The sequence below is a fragment of the Capra hircus genome, chromosome 5 (assembly GCF_001704415.2).
Source record: "Capra hircus breed San Clemente chromosome 5, ASM170441v1, whole genome shotgun sequence".
Taxonomy (NCBI): Eukaryota; Metazoa; Chordata; class Mammalia; order Artiodactyla; family Bovidae; genus Capra; species Capra hircus.
Window position 1 is genome coordinate 59,790,127 of NC_030812.1, and position 26,532 is coordinate 59,816,658.

General features: G+C 37.9%; 1 protein-coding gene across 1 annotated transcript in view; it reads left to right on the forward strand.

The window, feature by feature from the left end:
• NEDD1 (neural precursor cell expressed, developmentally down-regulated 1) overlaps positions 10,366–26,532 on the forward strand; it is a 45,779-nt gene continuing 29,612 nt past the window's right edge. The window contains exons 1-5 of the mRNA XM_005680475.3: positions 10,366–11,263; positions 12,491–12,634; positions 16,175–16,269; positions 20,715–20,831; positions 22,665–22,805. Coding sequence (XP_005680532.1) covers positions 11,245–11,263; positions 12,491–12,634; positions 16,175–16,269; positions 20,715–20,831; positions 22,665–22,805 — 516 coding nt within the window. The 5' untranslated portion in view covers positions 10,366–11,244. The remainder of the gene's footprint in view (positions 11,264–12,490; positions 12,635–16,174; positions 16,270–20,714; positions 20,832–22,664; positions 22,806–26,532) is intronic.

The following is a 26,532-nucleotide window of genomic DNA, read 5'->3' on the forward strand; positions in this document are numbered from 1 at the left end:
GGACTTATGGAAATTTCAAGAAAAAAAATCCATTAGGTCATCAGGTGAAGGATTGTTCCCTCTGATATGATTCCTAGTTTTTTTCTTTAGTTTAAAATGAGAGCAGCTGTTCTTATTCAAAGTCAAGCTGTACACATAAAGCAAACCTAATGTATCCTCTATTGTAGGAGTAGATGGCAAGCAGGCATAGAACCAATTAGATAGTACAACCCCATGATGCGGCATCAAAGCCTGTGGCATGTTTTTAGAAACCTAGTGATACAGAGTGTCTTTTATTTTGTGTTTAGAAAGCATAGGACAGATATCTGACCCAAAGGTGAACCTTACACGGGTACAATCAGACAAAGCACTTTCCATCGAAATGTAGGAGTTCAGAGCTGCGGTGTTCAAGCTTCCTTGAGTGCTAATATCTATCCTTAGCTATAAGAAATGCAAAAAGTCAGTCTTTGGGTTGAATCTTCCTTTAATCTTCCTTTGATCTTTTCCAGAAGTAAGAGTGGGTATGTAGTCAGCAAACAACACAGGTTTGGGTCTCTTGGATCAGGTATTTGAAGTTTCCTCATGGAATTAAAAAAGAGTAAAGAAAACATGAATCACAGCCTGTGTGTTGTAAACTTCCATCACATTGTTTAGTGATTTTCTCCAAAGAACTTTAAGCTTATTTGCAAAACATAAGCAAAATAAATAGCTCTTTTAAGGAGAAATCTTATTTTTGTTTTCTGCAATTATAGCATTTACCATATCACTTGGGACATGATAAATATTTGTTAAATATTAGGTGACTGACAAATGGCTGTGTGTAGTGAACTGAGTTAAAACTTCATCCTAAAAGCTCTGGGTGTCACTCCCTGAAGTATGTTCAGAAGAAGAGTAAAACAATCCTATTTACTTTGTAGGAATGTGCTCTGGCAGTACGCCAGGCTCCTCTGTCCCCGGCTATCTCCTGGAGTCTGCTCAAATTTATGTCCATTAAATTGCTAATGTTATCTAACTATCTCATCCTTTGTTATCCCCTTATTCTTTTGCCTTCAATCCTTCCCAGCATCAGGGTCTTTTCCGATGAGACGGCTCTTTGCATCTGGGGGCCAAAATATTAGAGCTTCAGCTTCACCATCAGTCCTTCCAATGAATATTCAGGGTTGATTTCCTTTAGGATTGACTGGTTTGATCTCCTTGCTGTCCAAGGAGAAGCAGCACCACATTTTCAAAGCACCCATTCTTCGTTTCTCAGCCTTCTTTATGGTCCACCTCTTACATGGTACATGACTACTGAAAAAACCATAGCTTTGACCCTATGGAGCTTTGTCTCCAAAGTGATGCCTCTTCTTTATAATATGCTGTCTGGGTTTGCATAGCTTTCCTTCAAAGGAGCAAGTGTCTTTTAATTTCATGGCTGCAGTCAACCATCTGCAGTGATTTTGGAGCCCAAGAAAATAAAATCTGTCACTTTTTCCACAACTATTTGCCATGAAGTGATGGGACCGAATGCCATAGTCTTAGTTTTTTTGAATGTTGAGTTTTAAGCCAACTTTTTCACTCTCCTCTTTCACCCTCATCAAGAAGATCTTTCATTCCTCTTCACTTTTCTGCTATTAGAGCGGTTTCCTTTGCATATCTGAGGTTGTTGATATTTCCCACAGCAGTGATATCCCAGACTAAAGTAAGGGATTGTTAGGACTCCCCTGGTAGCTCAGCTGGTAAAGAATCCACCTGCAATGCAGGAGACCTGGGTTCAATCCCTGGGTTGGGAAGATCCCCTGGAGGAGGGCATGGCAACCCTGGGGAATCCCCATGGACAGAGGAGCCAGGTGGGCTACAGCCCATGGGGTTGCAAAGAGTCAGACATGACTGAACAACTAAACACAGTGCAGGATTATTAAGGTAAAAAGTAGGCACTAATTTGAAGGATACACAGAAAGTGAAATCTATATGATCATATGACTGATGGAATGTGGAGGGAGAGAGAAGATAGGGGAGGGTGATTCTAACAATAATTCTTGGGGACATGGTTTGGCCTTTTGGATGGGTGATCAATTAACTGGTTGAGATGCAGAACATAGCAGGAAGAGGAGAAGTTTGGTGTCAAAAACAATCAGGTTTCTTCAGCCCCTTTGGGTTTTAGATGCTCATGGGATATCTGATATATAGTGAACAGAGTACAAATGGTGTTTGAAGCCACGAGTTTTAATGCTATTTCACAGGAAGAAAGGCATAGCATGAAAATCCAGAAGGCAAAGAAAGAGACCATGATGGAGGAGCTAGAGAGGTGGGATAAAAGCTGGGGAAGAAAGAGAACAGGGCTAATGGAGATATGTACTTCACAGAGATTGAATGAGGTAAAGACTGTGAAGTCAGACTGGATATATTGGAACTAATGTGTGAGAACAGTAATTGAGTCTCTTTGATCACAAGCACTAGAAACTCAAGTCAGCTTAAGGAATTTATTGGTTCATGTTAATGGGAAGGAGAAGGGAGGATCCAGAGTCTTAATTAATATTAATACCATTTTCTCCCTATCTCTACCATAACCCATTACAAGTCTACCATACCATTACAAGTCTGTCCTTCTCTGTTTGGTCTCACTCTCTTCTACTGCACACAAACATCCTGTCCATGGAGGAGGACAAACCGTAGGTGTCTCTGGGCTTGTATTTTCTCAGCCTTGTAAATCCAGAGGAAAGTAGAAATGTCTCTTTTCCCATTTCAGACTATACAACTTGCTAGAAAGAACTCTGATTGGTCAAGACAGCCAGGATCATGAGCCTACCCTTAAGGCAAGGGGCAGATACTGAGAATGGTGACTCCACCAAAATCATGTGATTTGAGGAAGGAGGAATAGATCCAAAAGAAAGAGGAGGAAAATATGCTGTTCCCAGAATCTAGGGTAGGAATGGAGGGTAACTAAAAACAACAGATGTCTACAATCTGTTGAATGATGCTGGTGGAAGCCAGTTTGCAGTTGAAACCCAGTCAGCTTTTTAGACTCAGCTGTCACAGATATTGATTCAAAAACAAAGACACATTCTCATAGGCTGTGCTTCATTTAGAAACTGCTTGCCTATTAATTGAACATATGGATTAAGATATATGTATTCTCTAAAAGTCACACACAAGAGAGGCAGGCTTTTCACTCCTTTATGGTAATTGAAGTTTTGGCATGAGAGAATATTATAAGGTTATAGGATTTAAAAATAAATAAAAACACTAGAAAGTTTTTCAAGGTGTTCCCTTTGGGAGTCTGTACATTTATCTTAGCAGTGATGTTACTGCACAAGACAGTTTTGAAAGTTCTCTTTTGAATTTGCCTCTGGCTTGAAGGGGTAAAAATCCATGTCTTTTAAGGGCTAATTTGAATTTTGAAAAAACCTAATTTGTCATTTGGAATAAAATCTGGTGAAAAGGGCAGGTTAGAGGCATACAGCACAATCATGTAATCCAATAATGAGATAGATTGATTTTTCTCTCCAAGACCCTAATGACCTCTTCTCCTCTTTCTCCTTCTCTCTCTCCCTCCTCCAGTAGCTCTTACACAGTCATCCAGACTAATCTTTCTGAAGCATAACTCCAGTAATATCACTACCTTTTTTGAAATCTATCAATGACTTGAACTACTGATTTGAAAATATCCAAGCTCTTTGGTCTGAAAGTCAAGACTATTTGTAGTCTCACTAAAGTTTGTTATTTGTTCTCCCTTTCAGCACTCCCAAACTGAACTCTTGAATATTTTTTGTTAAATCTCTATGAATTCTTAACTTGTTGTTTTCTATCCATGACCAGTTTCTATCTCACCCTTGTGACAAGGATCAGATCCCGCATCCACACATGCTCTTCTCCCCAAGTCCTGCCCTCCAGCTGATTATTCTTGATTTCTTTCACCAAAGATTGACAAGTCATTCTCACACCACAGGAATGTCTAAACTGCTAGTTTCTATGTATCTGGAATTTTGTGGGTATCTGGTATTACGTTGTTGTGATGTTCTAGTTATTGATAATAATGATATATTTAATATAGCACTAGAATTTAAAAGAAGTGGACAATAGTAAGACATCTAACACAGATTATATTGATCTTTACAGTCTAATCAAAAGAGTAAGCATAGCCTCTAGAGACTGCTGCTGCTGCTGCTAAGTCACTTCAGTCATGTCCTTTAGAGACAGATAGATTTTAATCCTAACTTTGTTGTTTATTAAATGGGTATCTTTACACAATCTATTATAAACATTTCTCTAAGCATCCATCCTCTCCTTTGTAAAATGGAAATAATGACACTGGTTTCATAATTTGTTGTGAGGATTAGAAGAGGTCATGGAAAAGGTTTTGAAAAGAATCTTAGAGAGAGGAAGACTTCTATAAGCATGAGAAAATTCAGAAACTATAAATACTGATATTTTGATTGCATAAAATGTAAACATTTTTATGTGGCAAAAAAATACCATAACCAAAGCCAAAGAGGGTAAACTGTTTTCAACATTTATGACACATAAAGGGATTGTTTTAATTCATACATCAATAAGGAAAAAGACCAATCCAGTAGAAAAAAAATACAGACATAGGTCTCAAAAATAATCCACAGAAAAGGAAGTATAAATAGCTTTTAAACATGTAAAAAGATGCTCAACCTCATGTGTAATAAAGCAAATGCAAATTAAAACTCAGTGATATACATACTGTTTCTCACCTGAGGGAAATGTACAAAGATACAACTTCTTTGAAACACAATTTGGCAATGACTGTAAAATTTATGCACATACTCTTCTGAGCAATTCCATTTCTGGGGATGTATATATCTATGCTGTCCAATACAGTACCCTGTGGCAACATCTCATTACTGAGCACTTGAAAGGTGGCTCATCTGAATTGAGATGTACATTACATATAAAATACACACTGAATTCCAAAGACTTAGTACAAAGAAAGAATGTAAAATACCTCATTATTAATTTTTTACAATGACTTACAAAGGTCCATATAGTCAAAGCTATGGTTTTTCTAGTAGACATGTAAAGATGTGAAAGTTGGACCATAAGAAGGCTGAGCACCAAAAACTGATGCTTTAGAATTGTGGTGCTGGAGAAGGCTCTTGAGAGTCCCTTAGACTGCAAGGAGATCAAACCAGTAAATCCTAAAGGAAATCAATCCTGAATATTCACTGGAAGGACTGATGCTGAAGCTGAAAATCCAATACTTTGGCCACCTGATGCGATGAGTCAACTCATTGGAAAAGACCCTGATGCTGGGAAAGATTGAAGGCAAAAGGAGGAGCGGGTGGCAGAGGATGAGATGGTTAGATAGAATCACTGACTTAATGGACATAAATTTGAGTAAACACCAGGAGACAGTGGAGGACAGAAGAGTCTGGCATTCTGCAGTCTATGGGATTGCAAAGAGTTGGACATGACTGAGAGACTGAAAAACAACAACCATATGTTGAAATGACAATAGTGCATTAAATATAATACATTAATAAGAACAGTTTTAAATGTCTGTTTTAACTACTAGCACATTTGAAATTTTGTATGTTGCTCACTTATGAATAGTGATAACATATATGGTTCTACTTGCATGTATGAGAAACTATTTATGCATAAAGAATATCTGGAAACATCTTTAGTATTCACTAACAGATGCTTCACTAAATTAAATATGATACATCCACAGAGTGGAATATCATGTGACTAGGAAAAGGAATGAGACTAATAAGTACCAAGATGGGTAACTCTCCAATATAAAGTTAAAAAATAAGGCACAAAACAGATACAGGAAGTTAATGTTTGTATTCAGTGTACATTGAAGAAATTTGGAATAAATTATATAAAATTGGACATATGCATAGAATATTCCTGGAACGGTACACAAGAGATTATTTCTAGTTATGGTCCTAAAGAAACCTGAGAGGCCTGCATATAGCAAGCCAAGTAGCAACAGTTAGAACTGGACATGGAACAACGGACTGGTTCAAAATTGGGAAAGGAGTATGTCAAGACTGTATATTGTCACCCTGTTTATTAACTTATATGCAAGGTATAGCATACAAAATACTAGGCTGGATGAATCACAAGCTGGAATCAAGATTGCCAGGAGAAAATCAACAATCTCAGATATGCAGATGATACCACTCTAATGGCAGAGAGTGACGAGGAACTAAAGAGCCTTTTGATGGTAAAAGAGGAGAGTGAAAAAGCTGGCTTAAAACTCAACACTCAAAAACGAAGGTCACAGCATCAGGTCCTATCACTTCATGGAAAATAGATGGGGAAAAAGTGGGAACAGTGACAGATTTTATTTTCTTGGGCTCCAAAATTGCTCCAAAATTAACTGCAGCCAAGAAATTAGAAGACGCTTACCCCTTGGAAGAAAACCTATGATAAAGCTAGACAGCATATTAAAAAGCAAAGATATCACTTTGCTGACAAAGATCCATATGGTTTTTGTCAGTAGTCAAGGCTATGGTTTTTCCAGTAGTCAGGTATGGATGTGAGAGTTGGACCATAAGGAGGCTAAGCACTGAAGAATTGATGCTTTCAAATTGTGGTGCTGGAGAAGACTTTAGAGAGTCCCTTGGACAGCAAGGAGATCAAACCAGTCTTTAGAGAGTCCCTTGGACAGCAAGGAGATCAAACCAGTCAATCCTAAAGGAAATTAGTCCCGAATATTCTTTGAAAGGACTGAGGCTGAAGCTGAAGCTCCAATACTCTGGCCACCTGATGTAAAGAGTCAACTCACTGGAAAAGACCCTGGTGCTGGGAAAGATTGAGGACAGGAGGAGAAGGGGGTAACACAGGATGAGATGACTGGATGACATCACCAACTCAATGGACATTTATTTGAGCAATCTCTGAGAGACAGTGAAAGACAGAGAAGCCTGGCATTCTGCAGTCCACGGGGTCACAAAGAGTTGGACACCACTTAGCAACTGAACAACAACTGTCCTAAAGGAAGGTAATCGTGGCTCAGTATCGGGGTAGAGGAAGATTTATTTTTAACTCCACCTCTTTGCACTCATTAGCCAATGTCTTTACAATATGTATTCATTACCTATTCAGAAAAAAATACAATTACACATTTTCATTTTTTTCACAAAATGCTCAAGAAGAATTTCCCAAAGTCAGCTTAACAACTTAGGTTAATTTTTTAAAAATAGAGCTGATAAATCATGGTGTCCTGCACAAAGCAGGTGCCTAAGAAATATCCATTCATCTCCCTTCTCCACACTTGGACTAGTAGCACAGATACTATAACAGCACCTTTTTGTTTAGGGATGTTGTAGGTGCTACCTTCATGTTATGGCTCTGGAGATGTCAAGTGTTAACTGGGATGAGGATGTCCTGATCCTATGACATGAAGTTAGTTATTTTCCCCCAATAAATCCCAGATTTATGTGTTTGCTTATTTTTTATACCCTCTCATCAAAATGGAAGGCAGCTTGTATAATGTATATCTTCACAGTTAGTGTGGTATTGTAAGCTGTCTGCAAATTTTATTACTACATTAAGGGCTGAAGCAAACTTTTCCAGTTATTACATTCTCTGTACTAACATCCTCACTCTCCTTGTCAGTCTTTTCATTCTTCGGCAGTTAAAACACTCTTTTATTTTCTGTATCAGAGACTCTGTGTGCCTTGCTAACCTCTTTGTCGACTTCAGTCACCTCTTCTCACTTTCATGAAGTTTGTTGATTGATTGCTTCTCACAGGGTATGGCTGGCTTTCCAGCTTTGTGTCTAAATTTAAAACACTGGAGCCATCCTTCAGAAAGTACACAGCCTTCCATCAATGGCATTTGCTCATAAAATATCTTTTGTTTTTTGGAACGAAAGTCTCTTGATTCTGACTCCTTATTTCCATTCCCATTGCTTCTGCCTGAGTCCAGGTCCTCTTCATCTTGTCTGGAATATGTCAATTAGCTCTTAACTAGTCGGCATGCTCTCAGACTCCCTACTAGCAGTCCATTTTCCACTTTACTGGTAAGATTTAAAAACAGAGTTCTGAAAAACAGATTTATGCATTCATTCGTTCATTCATCAAACATTTATTAAACAACTCCTTTGTGTCAGGCATCATGCTAGGAACTGGGAACACAAAGAAATATTTTTCCTATGCAGGCACTGTGAGCTTTGAGTCTAGTCCAGGGGGTCAATGAGTAGACGAACACATGATTTATAGTCCATGAGGGTAGGCCCAGCATGCCATGGTAGAAGCCAGCAGGGGAGGACAGTTTCTCAGTCTTTGCCACTTGATCAAATTGGAGAGAGGCAGAGGGACGTGTTTTAACACGCCCTCTCCAAGGCAAAGGCTGGACAAGTCATGCATAGCATATGTGATCAGTAAGGCTGAACAGATAGTCAGAGAGGAGCTGCAAACAACAGCATGAGGCAGTGAAGGGCCTACTGCTCAGTCGCTTGGTCGTATCCGACTCTTTGCGATCTCATGGACTGTGGCCCATCAGGCTCCTCTGTCCAAGGAATTTTCTAGGCAAGAATACTGGAGTGGGTTGCCATTTCGTCCTGGAGGGGATCTTCCTGAACTAGGGATCGAACCAAATCTCTTTCATCGCCTGCACTAGTCCACTGCTAGTGGACATTTTACCACTAGCACCACTTGCAAAGGAATTTAGACTTTATTCTAAAGGTTTTAAGTAGAGTAGTCACATGATCAGATTTGTATATTATAAAGAGCATCATGGTAAGAGTTTCAGTAGTTCAGTTGCTCAGCCGTGTCCAACTCTTTGCCATGGCATGGACTGCAGCACGCCAGGCTTTCCTGTCCATCACCAACTCTTGGAGCTTGTTCAGACTCATGCCCATCAAGTTGGTGATGCCATCCAACCATCTCATTCTCTGTTGTCCCCTTCACCTCCTGCCTTAAATCTATAATAACACATACACACACATATATATTTACTTTATACACACTATACTATATATAACACACATATATATATTTTATGCATATACATATAGAGCTTAGCAAAGTGTGTGCTCCGTAAATATTATTATATATGTCATTGTATCAATATGTTATATATTAATGTATCATATATTTTTTCATATATTCTAATCTTCACTTTCCTGTCTGTCTTCATTTTTGGAGATTTAACTGTCTTTTCTTTCTTCTATTTGCCCTTATCCTTCCTGTCCCTACTCTTACCCTATTTTATCTCCCAACTTTTTGGCTCCCATCCCTTTCAAAATTGATTTAATAACCTCAAGAACGGTACACTACAATTAAGGCAGTTGCTGCTCCCTATCTTTCTCGTTTTGAGGCTCCCTATCAATCTTTACAGCTTTTTTAGCACTTCAATTTCTGCTCTGAAAAAGTATTTTCTCCACACTTATTAGTTTTCCAGTTATTTGCAATATTGGTGCAAATAACCAGGGCTTATGTACCTAGTTCAAAAACACAATCCAAGTATGTACCTGTGCTGAAAGAATAATAAGTTTGTAGAAGAAATGCCCTATATTTTATTTTATAAGGACTCTCAGCAAAAATTGTCAGTAGAGCTTTAAAAAATAAAAGGGCCCTGGTATAAGGAGCATATGAAAACTCAATTCACCTACTCCTTTTTCCACTCTGAGAAGCATCTCCTTCCAAAAAATTCCCAACTAGATGGGAATGTTCCTGACCCCACAGCGTGATTTGGAAAAAAAATCACAGGTTTTGAAGTCTGATAACTCAAGACACTTATGCTTTCCATTATTTCTTAGCTTTTCTCATCATGTCTCCTGGTTTGTAAATTGCAGCGGGTGTTCTTGGCTCTCAATGGTTTCCTCTTCCGGGAAGTCTTTCCCAAACTCACATCCATGTTCATTTCCCTTTCATACATTTTAGACCTTTTCTCTGAGGCAACTCTCAAGAGTTTCCGCCTTTCATTTAAGTATGTAATTATTGATGATCGTCTGCCCCTTATACTGGATTGTAGCTCCACCTGGCTAGAGAGCAGAGGCGCTGACCGAACCCCTGTATTCCCAGGCTAAACTCAGCACTGTAAACCCAGTCTAGCCAAGAGCCTGGCATGCAAGAGGCAGTCAGCGAACAAATGGATGACAGAAGGGAAGCAGCCAGCGGCATCAGCGCCTCCCTGGCGCAGAGAGGAGCCGCCCAGGCCCTCAGTTCCCGCCCTCCCCTCCCAGGCGCTTGGATCAGGACTCGAACCCAGGCCCAGCACTGTCCCTGGCCCTGCCCTGTCAACTTGAGCCCCTCCTTGGGGAAGCGCCTTTCCTGGTGACGCCACTCAGAGGCGGGACTTCCGGCCGCCGAAGTTTAACAGTTCAGGCGGGAGCCGGAAGCCCAGCGCCGGAGCTGAGAGGTGAGGTTCCGGAGGTTCCGGGGTAGGGCCCGCCGCCCGCCGAGTACTTGCCCACTCCTGGTTCCCCACCCGCCCTCCGATCACCTCAGGGGGTGGGTCGGAGGTCCCTGGGCTCCCCGCGACCCAGCGGGTCGGGCAGGGGCGCGGCGGCCGGGTTGGCGCGGAAGTGCCCGGGAGCCGCGGGCCGGGGTCTCGCACCTCCGCCTGTGGCGGCCTCCGGTCGGGCCTGAGAGGTGGCCCTGGTCGACTGGGGCAGGTCGGAGGCGGCTCCGGGGGCTGCACCGACTCCGGAAAGTTTTCCGCTTGCCAGCAGTCCCGTTGCCTTTTTGTAAACCTCTCAAATTCGACTCGTTTAGCAGGCGCTCGAATGCATTTAACAAGATAACTCCAGTTGAGCAAGACTCCTGCAAGTAAAATGCATTTTGGGTGAAAGAAAGTTGGAGAGCTTTTGCTTAAGCTAAGTGTAGTGAGTTGTTTCTTGTAGCCGCGAGGCTGATGGTGTTACGGCCGTGTGTCCTGACAGCTCGCTTTTGATGGGAGCCTCTTTCTGAGGCTAATATGCCGCGCCCTTAAGTGTGCTCAGTTCTCAGAACACTGGTTGATGGGCCTTTCCCCGCTCTCCTTTGAGAGAAGCAAACAGACATTGAGTGACTCGGCCAAACTGTCACCTAACTCTGGGGCAGGTCATCTGAGCCAGGACTAAAGTGATCTTTCCGCTACATCACACCGCTCAACAGGTGTGGTCTAAGATTACAGTAAAGACATCTTTCAGTGTTTTTTTCCTGGGTTTTCAGATGCTTTTCCAGCGTCTCATTGTTGTTGAGAAGGAATCCAAAGGGCATAAGTTATAACATGTTAAGGCACCAAATCCAAACACTGTGTCTACATTTCAACAGATGACTAAGAAGGGCTCTTAGTAGAACTGTGTTTATCTGCTGAATGAAGCAGAGTGAATCACGTAAGTGACTTTTCTAGTTAACGAAATTTCAGCCTCATTATAAACACATTTTCTGCCTCTTGAGACTTGAAAGACCCCTATATTTTATTATGTCTCCAAGTTGTCCTCCGAAATATACTTACAAATGTGATATTTTGTTGATGACTTGGGAACCTGTGACATCACTTATGCTCTGCCACACTCTTGACACTGTCCACACCAGAAAGATGTGAAGGTATATTTTTAGACCCTTCCCTTCCCTTCCCCTTTCTCCCAAGCTGTTTTTGACCATTTTTTTTCTTACCCATCATGCATTACTATGTGTGTTTTGTCTTCTAGACTGCCTTGGTTTGTGAAGTCACTTTGTAAGAATTATGCATTCGAACTGTGTACTGTGAATAGATAATACAAGCGAAGGCATTGTGGATCAGGTGTTGGTATAGGAACTTAGGGACATCTTCTCAGGTTGTATTTGCTAATTTTAGAGCTATTTGGAAGACCTGCGGTGGTGGGATTCTAACCTGCAGGAGTGCTACAGTTTATCATATCTTTTTTTTTTTCAAGATAAGAAAGGTACCTATCCAACAGTTATTTGTTGAATACCAACTGTGTGCCAGGAATGTTTGAAGACCAGTAATTAACAAGATAAGACAAAAATTCCTGTCCTTGAGATCTTTGCTTTCCTCAAGTCAAGGGCCACAGATGTTATGAGAATAAGAATTGCAGATAGCAGGAAGGGCCATGAAAAAATGGAACAGGAGAATGGGGTACAGAACAATGGGTTTAGCCTCAGAAAGGGAAGGCCTTTCTGAGGAAGAATCATGAGCTGAGACTGGGATGATGTGAAGGAGATGACCATGGAAAATTGGGAAAGGTCATTTCTGGCAGACGAGGTAACAGAAACACTTGGAGGTGAGAAAGAAGGCCAGTGTGTTTGGTGGCCTCAGGGAAGAAAGGAAAGTTACATCAGGCCAGTTTATGAAACACTCCACACTAAGGAGGCTGCATTTCATTGTAATTGCTGTGGAGAGCCATTGGGAAGGTCAACTAAGACTATGATCCGGTTTACATTTTAGGAAGATCCATCCAGTAACTCGTCTTTTTGGTGAGCGCAGTCTCTGGGACACAAGTAAATGTGTGGAGCCACTTGTTTTGGATAAGATGCCTCATTTTAACTCTTTTTTTGTTTGTTTGTTTTAAACCTATTCTTAATTGTTTTTAAAGCATGTTGTTTTAAACAATTTGTAGGTGCAGTCATGCAGGAAAACCTCAGATTTGCTTCATCGGGAGATGATGTTAAAATATGGGATGCTTCATCTATGACACTGGTGGATAAATTCAACCCACACACCGCACCACATGTTATCAGCTCAGTGTGTTGGAGCAGCAATAGTATCCTTTTAAAAAAAAAAAAAAAGCCACTATGTTAAACATCCAGTAGCAGTGAAACTTTTGTGTGTGATCCATAATGAGAAATATGTTTGGCATAGCTGTGAAAGATAAAATGAAATAGGAATTTAATAAACAATATGCCATATGATAGGGGCTTTCCAGGTGGCTCAGTATTAAAGAATCCACCTGCCAAGCAGGAAATGTGGGTTCAATGCCTGGATCAGGAAGATCCATTGGAAAAGGAAATGGCACCCCACTTCAGTATTCTTGCTTAGGAAATCCCATGGACAGAGGATCCAGGCAGGCTATAGTCCATGGGGCTGCAAAGATTCAGACATGACTTAGCGACTAAACAATGACATATCATATGATTGAAAACTGATAGTCTCCATTGATTTCATTAAAAAAATTTATTTGCAACCCACTACATTTAAACGCACTGCTATTAAAAATATATGTTAGCTACTAGATGGAGACCATAGAGTTTTATATCAACAGTTGGTTATTGAATTAAATGGAATAAGGTAGGTAACGGTGGAAATAATCCTGAAAGTTCTGGAATGATGTTTTGCACCTATATTTGCATATTTGTGGATCTAGTTGGGAAATTCAAGACAGAACTTGAAGACAAAAGCAAAAATTGAGGGAGGAGATAAAAATTATAGAACAGTTCCATGTTGCTGATGTATTTCCTATATTTCTCTTCCATTGTATCTGTGTTGAAAATAGTCTTGTTTCCCAAAAAGACAGATAAATTATCTTGATTGAATTTTCCTAAGGTTTTTATGTTTCTGATTCCCACCCTTCCTGTCTTAGTAAATTTCTGTGTGCTAGGTCACTTCAATTTTGTCCAACTCTTTGCGACCCTACAGACTGTAGCCCACCAGGCTGCTCTGTCCATGGGATTCTTCAGGCAAGAATACTGGTGTAGGTTGCTATGCCCTCCTCCAGGGAATCTTCCCAACCGTGGAATTGAACCCACATCTCTTAGGTCTCCGGCATTGGCAGGCAGTTTCTTTACCACTAGCGCCACTTGGGAAGCCCAAATTTATTTATTTGGCTTCTTTGAGTCTTAGTTGAGTCATGTGTGATCTTTTATTGTGGTATGCAGGCTCTCTGCAGGCTCTTTGTTTGTGGCGCTCCCCAGTGGCATGCAGAATCTTAGTTCCCTGACCAGGAATCAAACCCATGCCCCTTCCGTCGCAAGCAGACCCTTAACCACTGGACTACCAGGGAAGTTCCTGGTGGATAAAATGAACTCATAAATAGGGATTTCTCAATATCGCACTACTTACATTTTGGGCCAGATAATGTTTTGTCTTGGAGGCTTCCCTGTGCATTGTAGGACGGTTAGAAGCCTTCCTGACCTCTACCAATGAGATACCAGTACCCCAGTGGTGACAGCTGTGAAGCATCTTCAGAATTGCCACATATCAATTCTGTGAGGGGCCAGAATCATCCTCAGTTGAGAACCATTGCTGGAAACAAAGTACTGTTACTACCTTTTGTATGAAAATGTTCTATATTCTTGGTATGGTAGAGATAGTCATTCTTTTATGGAACTCATACACTGTTTCTTAAACAACAGATTAAGCTTGAACACGTATCTGATCTTTTCAGTATCAAAGTAGTAATATTCTGCTTCCTGATGAAAGTAAAAATATCAAAGCTTTAAAATATGAATGATTCATGAACAAAAACATTAGACAGTTTTCATGCCCAGTCTAATTATTCTTGTAAATATATAACATAAATGACAAGTTTTCTATTTGAATTAAACTTTCCTCTTCATCATTCCTTGATTTTGTATTAAAGTAGCAAAGTAAGTTACTTTGGCTCCCTGTTAATCAAACTCATGTGAGGGGACTGCGTTTTTGAAGCCCTCTGCAGATCTATAGTGGGGGGAAGTGTTTAAAGAGAGTGACAAATATGTGATGTTGCTTCTATATTAGATTTTTATTATGTTTAGAGCTTAAGTTTCCCTGTTACTTACTACATAGAAGTACCAATTCTTACTTATTTTTTATTTCAAGGAGTTTTATTAGGAGTTGGCATTTACTGATAAACCACTTAAAGGTCTAGCAACAAAACTGATGTGACTATGACTATGTGATGGTGTCCTTTGGGTTTTGGAAACTGGTTTTATTTCTGTAGTTTTCTTGTATAAGTACACATGCACTGGAAACCTTTGTATAGTTTTATTCCTATTGAGGCTTTGATGCCTTCCATAGAGGTTAGTTACTGAAGACCAAGGGATTCCCAGACTCAGATTTGGGGACCACTTAGCGTGGATTCCAAGGACAGAGTTAATGGTGAGGTGCCATGAAGATCAGTTTTCTTTTTTTTAAAATCAGTTTATTATTTTTTTGGTCCTCCTGGTAACACTCCTCACTTTCTTAAGACTTCTAAAACTATGTGGGAAATGAATGGAGTAACTTGAGTATACTTTTGTAGTATCTTCTTAGTCCTTTCTTTAATATATTCCATAGAGAAGAGTAACAGTAAACATAGGAAGGAGCCAAGGAAAGGGAAAATGATTTATTTTTCTCAATGCTATAAAATCTAGATAGGTGGAAGTGGTTTTGTTTGAATCATATATCATGATAAAATTACAGTCCATGATCTGTTCACAAAATAGCTGAATGTTCTACAAATCACTTAAAGTAATACAGTTTGGACTTTGCTTGTTAAAAGTGTATATTTAAACTTCTGATATTTTGTTTTAACTCTCAAAATCAGGTTCTTGTTTTTGGTTGTATTATTGTGTTTAGTCATGTAAGTTTTAAAATACTTATGTTATTTTGTGTTTATTGATGATTTCACTTATTCATGTGAAAAAAGGTAAATTTAATTTTAAATTATTAAATCAAATTTTAAGTAATTCTTACTTTAATAATTTAAAATTGTATTTTAAATAATTTAAATTTAATTGAGCTGAAATAAAGTTAAAATGCATAGTAGCTGTGTAATCACACTTACTTATATTTGCTACATACACTGTAATATTCTTAATACATTTAAAATTGAAATGCTCTATCACAAAGATTCCAGTCCATTCCATTCCAGGAAATATCAGGCTTTATTTTTTAGTGGAAAAATAGGAGACTAATATGGACATTTGCTTCCTAGCCTAAACTGGTATCAAGCACTGCATTACTAAATAATTATCTTAAACCACATTTATAGAAGAAAAGGCTGATTGGTATTTGCTTGATGTTGCTTTTGTCGTACTCTCATTCTTGAAGGATAAAATCAGACCTTCTGGCCTACTCTTTGAAAATGGGGTAGTATTTCACACGGGTTAAATAGCTTTCAAGTGAAAGCAAAGTCAAAAAGGATAGTTCTTCCCTGCAGTAGTAAAGAGAATTAGTCTTAGTAATTAGTAATCTGAGCCAGTTTTGAAAGCTAATGTATCAACTGTATTCATTGTTTGTCTTCTTAGTTTAGTTTGCTTGCTTTTATCATCACATTTCTTTATAATGATAGTTGAGTGCTAGAGCTGTTCTTGAATTGTTTGATGCTCCATAACTCTTGATTTAGATAACTTTCTAGTGACAGCATCTTCCAGTGGTGACAAAATAGTTGTTTCAAGTTGCAAATGTAAACCTGTCCCACTTTTAGAGCTTGGTGAAGGGGTAAGTGATTTTTTTTTTTTTAACTTTTTAAAAAATCTTAGTCTTGCTTGTGTGGTAATTGCTTATTTATTATGGTGCTAACAACTAAATATAAAGGAGTTTAAAAGCATTATTCTTAACGAGCTTAAAATAATACAGTTAACACTTGAAGATGAGATAAGTGTGCTTACTGATACATCTTTAGGTAAAGTAATATTGGATCCTAGGGGAGCAATCAAGGACTTAGATTTTGTCAGCTAGGTAGCATCTCCATTTTCCCTCTGTTGGGAGGTTTCCTGGTATTGCTGTGACTTTTTAGGACTGTTCCACCAAGGTTCCTAGGTTAATCTGTCCAAAAGAGTCCTAATGATGTAGCCCTTCCCTTACTAACAATGGGCTCAGCACCATCAGCTAAAGACCCTTATCTGATGGTGACCTTCTGCTTTAGCTTCGGTCCAGTGGGTACTGCCTGAGCCTCTCCAAGCCCTCCTGTAAGAGAACGGGCTTTGTCAAAATGAGCTTTGGTCCCAGAGCATTTAAATGAATTTCTCACTATATATTCTCACCCTTTTGTTTCATAAGTTAATCTCTCTGATTTAGGATAATACTGGCTTTTTCATTTCCAATCACACACTTCTTGAAATTTGTTTCCATTTTAAATAAGATCTAAATAAAAAGGAATATATAGTTGGTGGTTCTTTTTTTTAAATTTCAGAGTTTTATAGTGGACTCTAAACCATAGTGAATTGTCATGATTTTATACACCGGAGTAGATAAGGTGGCCTAATCAGTCATTGTTCTACTCCACTTGCTTTGGAGTGGAACACAGCGGGACCACACAGTATAAATTCATCTAACATATTAATAAAAATGACTTAGAATTTCTAGCAGTCCTTTTATTTCTAGCAGTCCTTTCCTAAACGTGTCTGGTAGGATTGACCTCAGCATCAGTTCCAGCCCACATGTGATGGAGACTGGGACAGATAGAATGTGTGTTAAGGGTAGGAATGGCACTTGCCTTTCAGCCTCAGTAAGTGGAGTTGAGGCATGTGGGATCTAGTTCCCGGACCAGGAATTGAAACTGCATCCCCAGAGTACCACTGGGCAGTAAGGTAAACTGTACTCTTCAAGAGCAGGCAGAACATCTTAGTCATTTTTGGATCTTCAGATCATGTCCAAGTTGATCAGCGAACATTTGTTGAATTAAATATCAACATCAAAACAGTTTTGATTTGGGAGTGCCCTGGTAGTCCAGTGGTTAAGACTCCTCCTTCCAGGGCAAGGGATGCAGGTTCGATCCCTGGTCCAGGAACTAGGTCTCACATGCCTCAACAAAAGACCCTGCATGCTGCAACTAAGACCTGACACAGCCAAAACAAATAAAAAGCCAAAAAACAAAAACAATTTTGATCTCCACTTCTGCCGCTGTTTAAGGTGGAACTTTATTTAAAGTCCATATTAATTTTCTTTGATTTTGTATTTTACCTCTCTAAAGTAGACAGATTGGTCTTGACAGTATGATAATGGATATGATAACCTAGAAATTTGACCTGATGTTATCTTCAGATTTTAAAGTTCTACCCATTGCTTTTGTCTTAGGGTACAGGATTCCTGTAATAGCCAATTTCCATTAATTATTTAAGTTCATTACCTGCATTAATAATATATTAACATAAAAAATCCTCTCTCATTAGGGTAAGCAGCTAAAAATATAGGTTTTGTTCTGAGCCCTTATGAATAATTTCAGTTGTTTTTGATGATTGGAATTTTAATATATTGATCTTTGATGGATGCTATTCTTATCTATTTTATTTAAAAGTAAACTCCTGATCTGCAGTAATAACCAGATTCTAAATTTTATTAGTCTATTTAGACCGCAGTCAATTCCTCAAATGATGTCTGCAAGAGAATTATAGTGACCATACTGAAATATTGATGTAATGTGCCCCAATATTTTTTTGTGTTAATAATTTTGACTCGGTTAGAATTTCAAAGCTGGAAGAAACCTTGGGGGAGAGAGAGGGGGTCATCTGTACCCTTTTAAGAATCTGGTGCTTTCTTGAGCAGAGGATGTTTTTGAAATGCATGGACTATCAATAACAGTAGATCTGGTCCTCATCTTTCATTTCTCACAGGTAGAAATGTAGGCTCAGAAAGATGAGATTACTTGCCTAGAGCTACGTAATTTGCCTTCAGTCACAAAATGTACCCTTTGGAATTAATTCCTATTCCCCGCCCCCCCCCCCCCGCCCCCACCGCCCATGGTGTTCAGCTGGAGTGGGAATAATTAATGTAACTATATAGTGTATCTGAAAGTTAATAGGAAAAAAACAACAACCATGCAACATTGTAGCATAGTTACTGAAGATACCGCCAGATAGATGACATGCATACATACTCATTGTGAGAAACTTGGTTACCACTGTATTTTTAGCCATTTGTTCTAAAAATATTTATTGAACATGGATATGGTCTTTGCTGTAAGGAAACTGACATTCTGGTGAGAGACAGAATAAACGAGTAAACAGTACCCAGTGATAGCGGTAAGTTGTTAATGCAGAGAGCTGAAATACGTTATTGAGTTAGCAGGTTACATTAGGTGGGGAAGGGGTCTTTTGAAGTTGTGGTATTTAAGTTGATATCTATTGATCAGGTGAAGTCATTCAAGCCAAGGTTCAGGGGAATTAACTCTCCAGGCAAGAATAGCTGTGTAGAAGTCTGGAGGCAAATATAGTGTTATTACATTTAAGGAATGGAGGATGGTCCTTGTCCCTAGGGAATCACTGGGTGGGGAGGAAACTGGTGACAGACCAGTTAAGAAAGGGCTAGATGACCACTATGGAGAACAGTGTGGAGATTCCTTAAAAAATTGCAAATAGAACTACCTTATGACCCAGCAATCCCACTGCTGGGCATACACACCAAGGAAACCAGAATTGAAAGAGACACATGTACCCCAATGTTCATCGCAGCACTGTTTATAATAGCCAGGACATGGAAACAACCTAGATGTCCATCAGCAGATGAATGGATAAGAAAGCTGTGGTACATATACACAATGGAGTATTACTCAGCCGTTAAAAAGAATTCATTTGAATCAGTTCTGATGAGATGGATGAAACTGGAGCTGATTATACAGAGTGAAGTAAGCCAGAAAGAAAAACACCAATACAGTATATTAACACATATATATGGAATTTAGAAAGATGGCAATGACGACCCTGTATGCAAGACAGGAAAAAAGACACAGCTGTGTGTAACGGACTTTTGGACTCAGAGGGAGAGGGAGAGGGTGGGATGATTTGGGAGAATGGCATTCTAACATGTATGCTATCATGTAAGAATTGAATCGTCAGCCTATGTCTGACGCAGGATACAGCAAGCTTGGGGCTGGTGCATGGGGATGACCCACAGAGATGTTATGCGGAGGGAGGTGGGAGGGGGGTTCATGTTTGGGAACACGTGTAAGAATTAAAGATTTTAAAATTAAAAAAATAAAAAACTGAAAAAAAAATTGTTAATAAAAAAAAAAAAGAAAGGGCTAGATGAATAGGGCAATGAAAGCCAGGTTGATGATGAGTTTGGAATTTAGGTGTGATTGGAAGCCACTGAGGATTTTAAAATAAGACACACATGATCTGATTTACATTTCATAAAGGTCACTCTATATATAGAACATGGTATGTAGGGAAGCAAGAGTGGAAGGCAGACAACCAGTTAGGAGGCTGCTGTTGTTCTTTGACAAGTTTTGGATCAGGGTGCTTGCAGTGATGGTAGATAGAGGGGGGGGCCCTGTAGGGTATATTTTACGGTTGGAGTTTGGAGAACTTGCTGATAGACTGAGTGGAGGGAGAACAAGGAATCAAGGTTCCTTCTGAACTTCTGTCTTGAGTATCTGGATGAATGGGACCTTACAGTGTGGGGGAAGAGTGTAGACTTAGTTTCTGATGACAAGATGTTTGAGACTTGGTCCATTTTGGGTAGAGGCACTGTGGCTTGGGTCTAGTATCTTGTCCTCTTTATAAAACTTCCCTCTTCTGTAAATTGAAGGGTTTAAACTAGGCATTCTTCAAAGTCTCCTCTACCTTTAGAATTTTCTGAGCTGTGGGTTGATTTTAATTTGAGATATTCTGTGGAGTATAAGAGCAGGTGTTGTTAAAGGGACAATATGCAGGGCAAGTAAGCCCTAAAGGGACTCCGAGACTTGGTGGTTTCCTAAGCTTCCTCTGTCACCACCTTTATGTGGAAAGAACATGAATCTGGTTGATTTCCTTACAGCCATTTTGAACACTTTGCAGACTATTGAATCCTTGTGGAAGATGATGAGAGCTGAATCTTTAGTACAAGAATGGACATGTCTATAGCATTTCCCTCAGATGTTTTTCATGTGCTTACTAAGTGTTGGATGAGAATTGAAAGTCAGCTCTGGTCTCTATTAACTTAACATGACTTTTTTTTTTACATAGCAAAAGCAGACATGTGTCAGTTTAAATTCAACGTCTATGTATTTGGTAAGCGGAGGCCTGAATAGTACTGTTAATATTTGGGATTTAAAATCAAAAAGAGTTCATCGATCTCTTAAGGTAAGCAACTTGAAAAAAAAAAAATCTTTACAGAAATGTGTTTATTAGTAATTACCAAAATTTAATTTTGAGCTTTTATGATAAAAATAAGCAGCTTCAGAATGAAGTGAGATTTGTTAGGGAATATAAAGATGTGTAGCCAAAAGCTTACTTTTTTGAGTTTATTTTTCCTTCCATGTATGTTACTATGTTATTGCATTGCTGGGGTTAAAACTTTTTCCTTATTTTTTCACTTTGTTCTGCTCTTGAGTGTACCAATTCCTTCATTTTTTACAAAATATAGTTTATTGTCATTAAAGATGTTTTTAAGGCTCTTGTGAAAAAATGAGAGGGATTTTGGGATGATAGTATTCAATCTGGTAATCGGTTTGGAGATATGGCTTCTTAGTTCTCTGCTGCTATTTGTGTTATTTTTGTGTGTATTTTCATCTTGGTAATAAAATGTTTCTAGAATAATTTACTATTTATAATTAGTGTTTCTTTAAATAGCTTTTGCAGTTTCAGAAAATGAAAAAAATCACTGTGAAAGCCTCTGGTTGTGATTGCTTTTTTGGACTTCTGTCGCTTTGGCATTAGGAAGTTCATCTTTAAAATTGTTTTCAATTTTTGTCTTTCAAAAAAGTTTTAATATGTGAAATTTTAAACGTATTTTATATATACACACACATACCTACACAGAGAAAGAATTTCCTAAAATGTAAAGCCATCTCCTGGCATGCTTTAGAGACCATTTGAGAAAGTTGTAAAATAAGTGGAATATTATAGCTACAATTATTGTTATTACATTAATTATTAGATACAAAGATTGGTTTGTTTCTGTTATTAAGATGTGACATCAAATTGTTAAAAACTATGCTGACCACTGTGCTCTTAGGCTGCTGCCTTTAATTTAATCTTGGAAAACATAATCCTTGTGAACTCAGTTTGTTCTAAACTAAACGGTTTTATTTCCTCAAAATGGATTCCCCTATGGATCAGGGAGACAGTGCTAGTATTATGGGAGGAAAATAAGCTTGAATCCAAGCTTTGCCACTGGCAGTTCTGTGAGCTTGCAGTTTGTTAACCTTAGTTAACTCATCTGTAAAACAGGAAAAATGACTTTGCCTCCCATGCTTGTTCTAAAGATTAATAATAATTAAAACTCCAGCCTAAGTTGGTACTGAACAGATGGAAGCAGCGTCTATCAAGTCTCAAACATGCTTTCTCAATTTGGCTTTGGGGCTTTTTTTTTTTTTTTGCTCTCTTCCATTTTGCAGTGTTAGGTTTCATTCTCCTTCCCCTAACTTACCTCTTAATCACTTTCTTTAAGGTTGAACTCAGGCTTCCTGTCTTCTGGGAAGCTTCCTTTGTCAACTCAGTTCATAGTGACGCCTCTTTTGCTTTCCTCTGACTCTCTGCCTCTGCCAATCATTTAGAATTCATTCTGCCATTTGCATGTTTACTTCAACGCCCTGTCTTCCCAATTGAACAGTAATATTCTCAAGGGCAGGGGCTCTCGTAATAGTCAACTTGGAATAAATGTTACTTGTCAGTGGAAGTGAATTCTTTATGTAGGCATAATGCCATTTGGAAAATTACCGTTCCTTTTTGTCTGTTTCATAGTGCCTGATCATTGTTATGGTTATGAAAAATAAATCTTTGTTCCCTGAAAAGACTTGGTGCTGATCAGACAGTTTACTATTCATTTGTGTACTTTTTTTTTTAAAGATTATTTTGAGGAAAATGTTAAGCAAATATTAGATAGACAAATATATAATGTTTACAAAAAAACATGAAAAATATGCTGTTTGAAGGTTGTGTGGCATTCTATTTACTGTCATTTCTTTCATTCAGGATCATAAAGATGAAGTAACTTGTGTAACATATAATTGGAATGACTGCTACGTTGCTTCTGGATCTCTCAGTGGTGAAATTATTTTGCACAGTGTAACCACTAATTTGTCTAGTACTCCTTTTGGTCACGGTAATAACCAGGTACAGTATGGGTTTATTCAAAATAAAGTTGATAAGAGATTTTTAATTATCTTACATAAGGCAGTGAATTTAAGTTTTTAAAATTAAGTATTTAAAATTTGCACTTAGCATGCTTGAAAAACTTATAGGTATCTATTTTTTAATGGTAGTATTTTAAAACTAGTGTATATTAGATGATGGAGCTTATATGAGTTTAGTTATGCTTTGAACGGTCACATGCTCCTAGAACTTAACTACAGATAAAAAACACAAATAATTATTAATAGATTAAGCCTAAAACATGGATATTAATCTATGACATTACAATTACAGAAGTATCGCATGACTTAAACTATGTCAGCTACAAGACCGATACTTACGTTCATAAATACTCTGATGGACATGAAGTATTTGTTTTTAGGCACAGGGCAAATAGAGTTTTCTTTTTTGTTTGTTTCAAGTATGTGACAGTTACAGTACCAAGGCATATTTATGTATTTCAGGTTAATACAGGAGTATTTAAGGAAATACTTTATATTTTATAAAGGAAATACTTTATAAATGCTTTTATAAAGCAAAATTAGTCAGTTACTGAATTTTTCTTTATAAAAAATTAGTCTATAAAATTCTTAAAAGAATAAATTTAGTTTCTCAAGAAATCTAGTTCTTGACTAACTTTCCATGGAATTATCCACAGGAATTTCCCATAAGGTGCAAGTTCTTTTGTTCTTACTTTTTATTGTAATCACTTTGGCTGTAAGTATTTTTAGGTAAAATATGGGAGCGCTTCCATTTTGAAAAGCCTTAAAATCATTCTTTGAACAGTTTATGTTTAGTGTTCAAGGAAAATTTAACGAGTATTAAAAATATACAGAAAAAAGTCTTTTCTCAGATTTCAGGTATATTGAGATAATAGAGATATAAATGATGAGGTTTATGAGAAAGTGAGAGATTGTTGAGAAACAATCTTATGGTCATTCAGAACAGAGAAAAAACGATCTGGTTGGGAATAACAGAGAGAAAATTGAAGAAAGAGACAGTTTCAGCTGGGTCTCAGGCTCGGTCTAAGGGTTTGGTTTTGTTTTGCTACTGTGTAGTTTGATTCTGCCTTGTGCTGGGTTTAGCTCTTTGCCTGTCCACAGAGTAGTTGGAACTGTGTCTTGTTTCCTTGTCCTCAGCTGTTGTCTAACTTTGTGCCTTACGTGGGAAAGATCACCAATAAATATGTAAGTGGATGAGCACAGTTAAAGATAAAGATTTTAATACATTAATAAAGAACTTTGGGAGAGGAGTATTTTATTTGGAGGAAATCATACAAACAAAGAGGAAGGAAAGTGTATGGGTTTTATATAGGGCTAATGTGCGAAAAAAGAAAAGTAGGTAGGAGCTAATGTTGATATGGGACTTTGAATGCCAGACCAAAGGCTTGGCTTTTATTTTGGAAGACAGGGAACTAGTCAGAATATTTTGATTAGTTGAATGTCAGAACCATAGAATCCTTGAACTGAAAAAAGCCTTTAGAGGTAATCTCATTTTCTGCATTTTATGGATGAGGATAAGTGATTTACCACAGAGAATGATTAATATGGCCATAAAGATAGAAAGTAATCTTTTGTTTTTGTAATTTTTTTGGTTATTTTTATTATAACTGAGACATAAAACCTAAGTCCATAGATATTGAAACTACTAGAAAAAAAAAAAAATCCAGTGTTCAAATAGATGATTTGCTTTTTAAAGAAACAGAGTAGTCTTCTCCTTCCTCTTCTTTCATCTCCTTCCTCTTTTCTTTCTTCTTTTCCTTCCCCTCCACTTTCCCTCCTTCCTCTTCTCCCTCCCCCAACTTTCCTTCTCCTCTTCTTTCTCCTCTTTCTCTTTTTCTCTTCTTCTTTGGAAGAAGCATGATATATTAGAAGCATAAGTTTAGATGTATAAATTCTGGGTTGACTTTTCAATAACAGAAATATTAGGTTAGATACTGCCATGTATGTAAGTTTTTACTGTGTTTTATTAGAGAGTTTTGGTTATTGCTCTTTCCTTTATTCTCTGTAAAATATTAAAGTTTTAAAAATTGAGATATGTACAAGATACATACAATAAAGTACATATATCTTAAATATACAACTTTATGAATTTTTATACATGCATACACCTGTGTAACGACATCTTACCAAAATCAAGATACGGAACATTTCTGGCATACCATAGGTCTCCCTCTTAACCCTTTCCAGTCACTTCCTCATATTTCTTAAAAGAATTGTGTGTGTCTGGTGTCCTGGTCTTCATTATGTTTGTTGCATGGAATAGTAGTTTATACTGTTTTAACTCCTGTGAAGTGTTCTATTATAAGGATATACCACCATTTATCCACTCTACTACTGATGGATGTATGAGCTGTTTCTCATTTGTATCTATTGTCAGAAAGCTACTATGAATATTCTCATAAGAGTCTTTTTGTGGATATGTTTTCTTTCCTCTTGAGTAAATATTCAGGGGTGAAATTGCTGAGTCTTAGGGTGGGCATTAAGTTTTACTTCATTAAAAATTGTCAAAAAGTTTTTAAAGTGCTTGTGCCATTGTATATGTCTATAAGCAATGTATGTGAGTGAGATCCAGCTGTTCCACGTTTTTGCTCATATCAAGTATTGTCTTGCTTATTCACTTCAGCCACTTTAATGGTTGTGTAATTGTATCTCATGGTGGTTTTAATTTGCATTTCTCTGTTGAATGAGTTGGGCACATTTTTGTATACTTTCTTTTGTGAAGTGACTATTCAAGTCTGTTCCTTTTTGTTTGGGGTTGTGTTTTTCTGATTGATTTATAGTTTCTTCTGTTTTCCAGATGGAGTCATCCTTTGGATATACATGTTGCATATGTCTTCTCTTTTAGCCTATGGCTTTCCTTTTCATTCTCTTAATGCCTTTAAAAAATGAACAGAAGTTCTTACATTTATGTCTATTGTGCTCCATTTCAAAGTAGTTTTTGTATGTGGTGTGAGATGGAATTCATCTTTCCATACAGGTGTATGCTTATGCTAGCATTATTTATTGCAAAGACCATTTGACTGCCACTGGGGTACGTGTAGGTGATGAGAGGGTTTGGAGAACATTCCAGGTAGAGGTTATTTTGTGTTGCAAGTGTATACAATACTAGTGTATTGTATTTCAAGGGAATGTTTAATGCATTCCCTCCAGATTAACCACTTGTAACTTGACCTCAGTAATCATAATTTGTGTTTTAGAGCAATGTAGAGTAAGGAGAGCGTTAAGAAGGTGAAGAAATCAAACTGGAGCATGTTGGTTTTTTTCTCTTTTCCTGGAACAAATGTTTATATATTTTTCATGTACTATATTATTTCATTTTTCTCTACACCGTTAAAGCAGAGTGCGTGGGCTCTCTGTAAATACCAGTTGGTCTCTATGTATGTAAGTATGCAGTCTGTTTTCTTAGTGAAGAAAGTCGATGTTATGATTCTGCATATTTACATTTCCATTTTGCAGGCAGCATAATTGAAATCTATGGAGTTTTAAAAATTGATTCCTCAAAAATTCATTTAAGTTTTCAAGTATATTAAATACTCATTTTAGACATTCAAACAATGTTCATGAAAATTTCAACTCTAAAAATTGACATAATCCAATTCTGGTATACTGTCATCCAGCCAAGTTCCTATGCTGATCAGTTTTACTATAGGGTTTGGGTTATTGAGAAAAATAGTAGGTAGGGCGCATCTAATGATTAAATTTAAAAT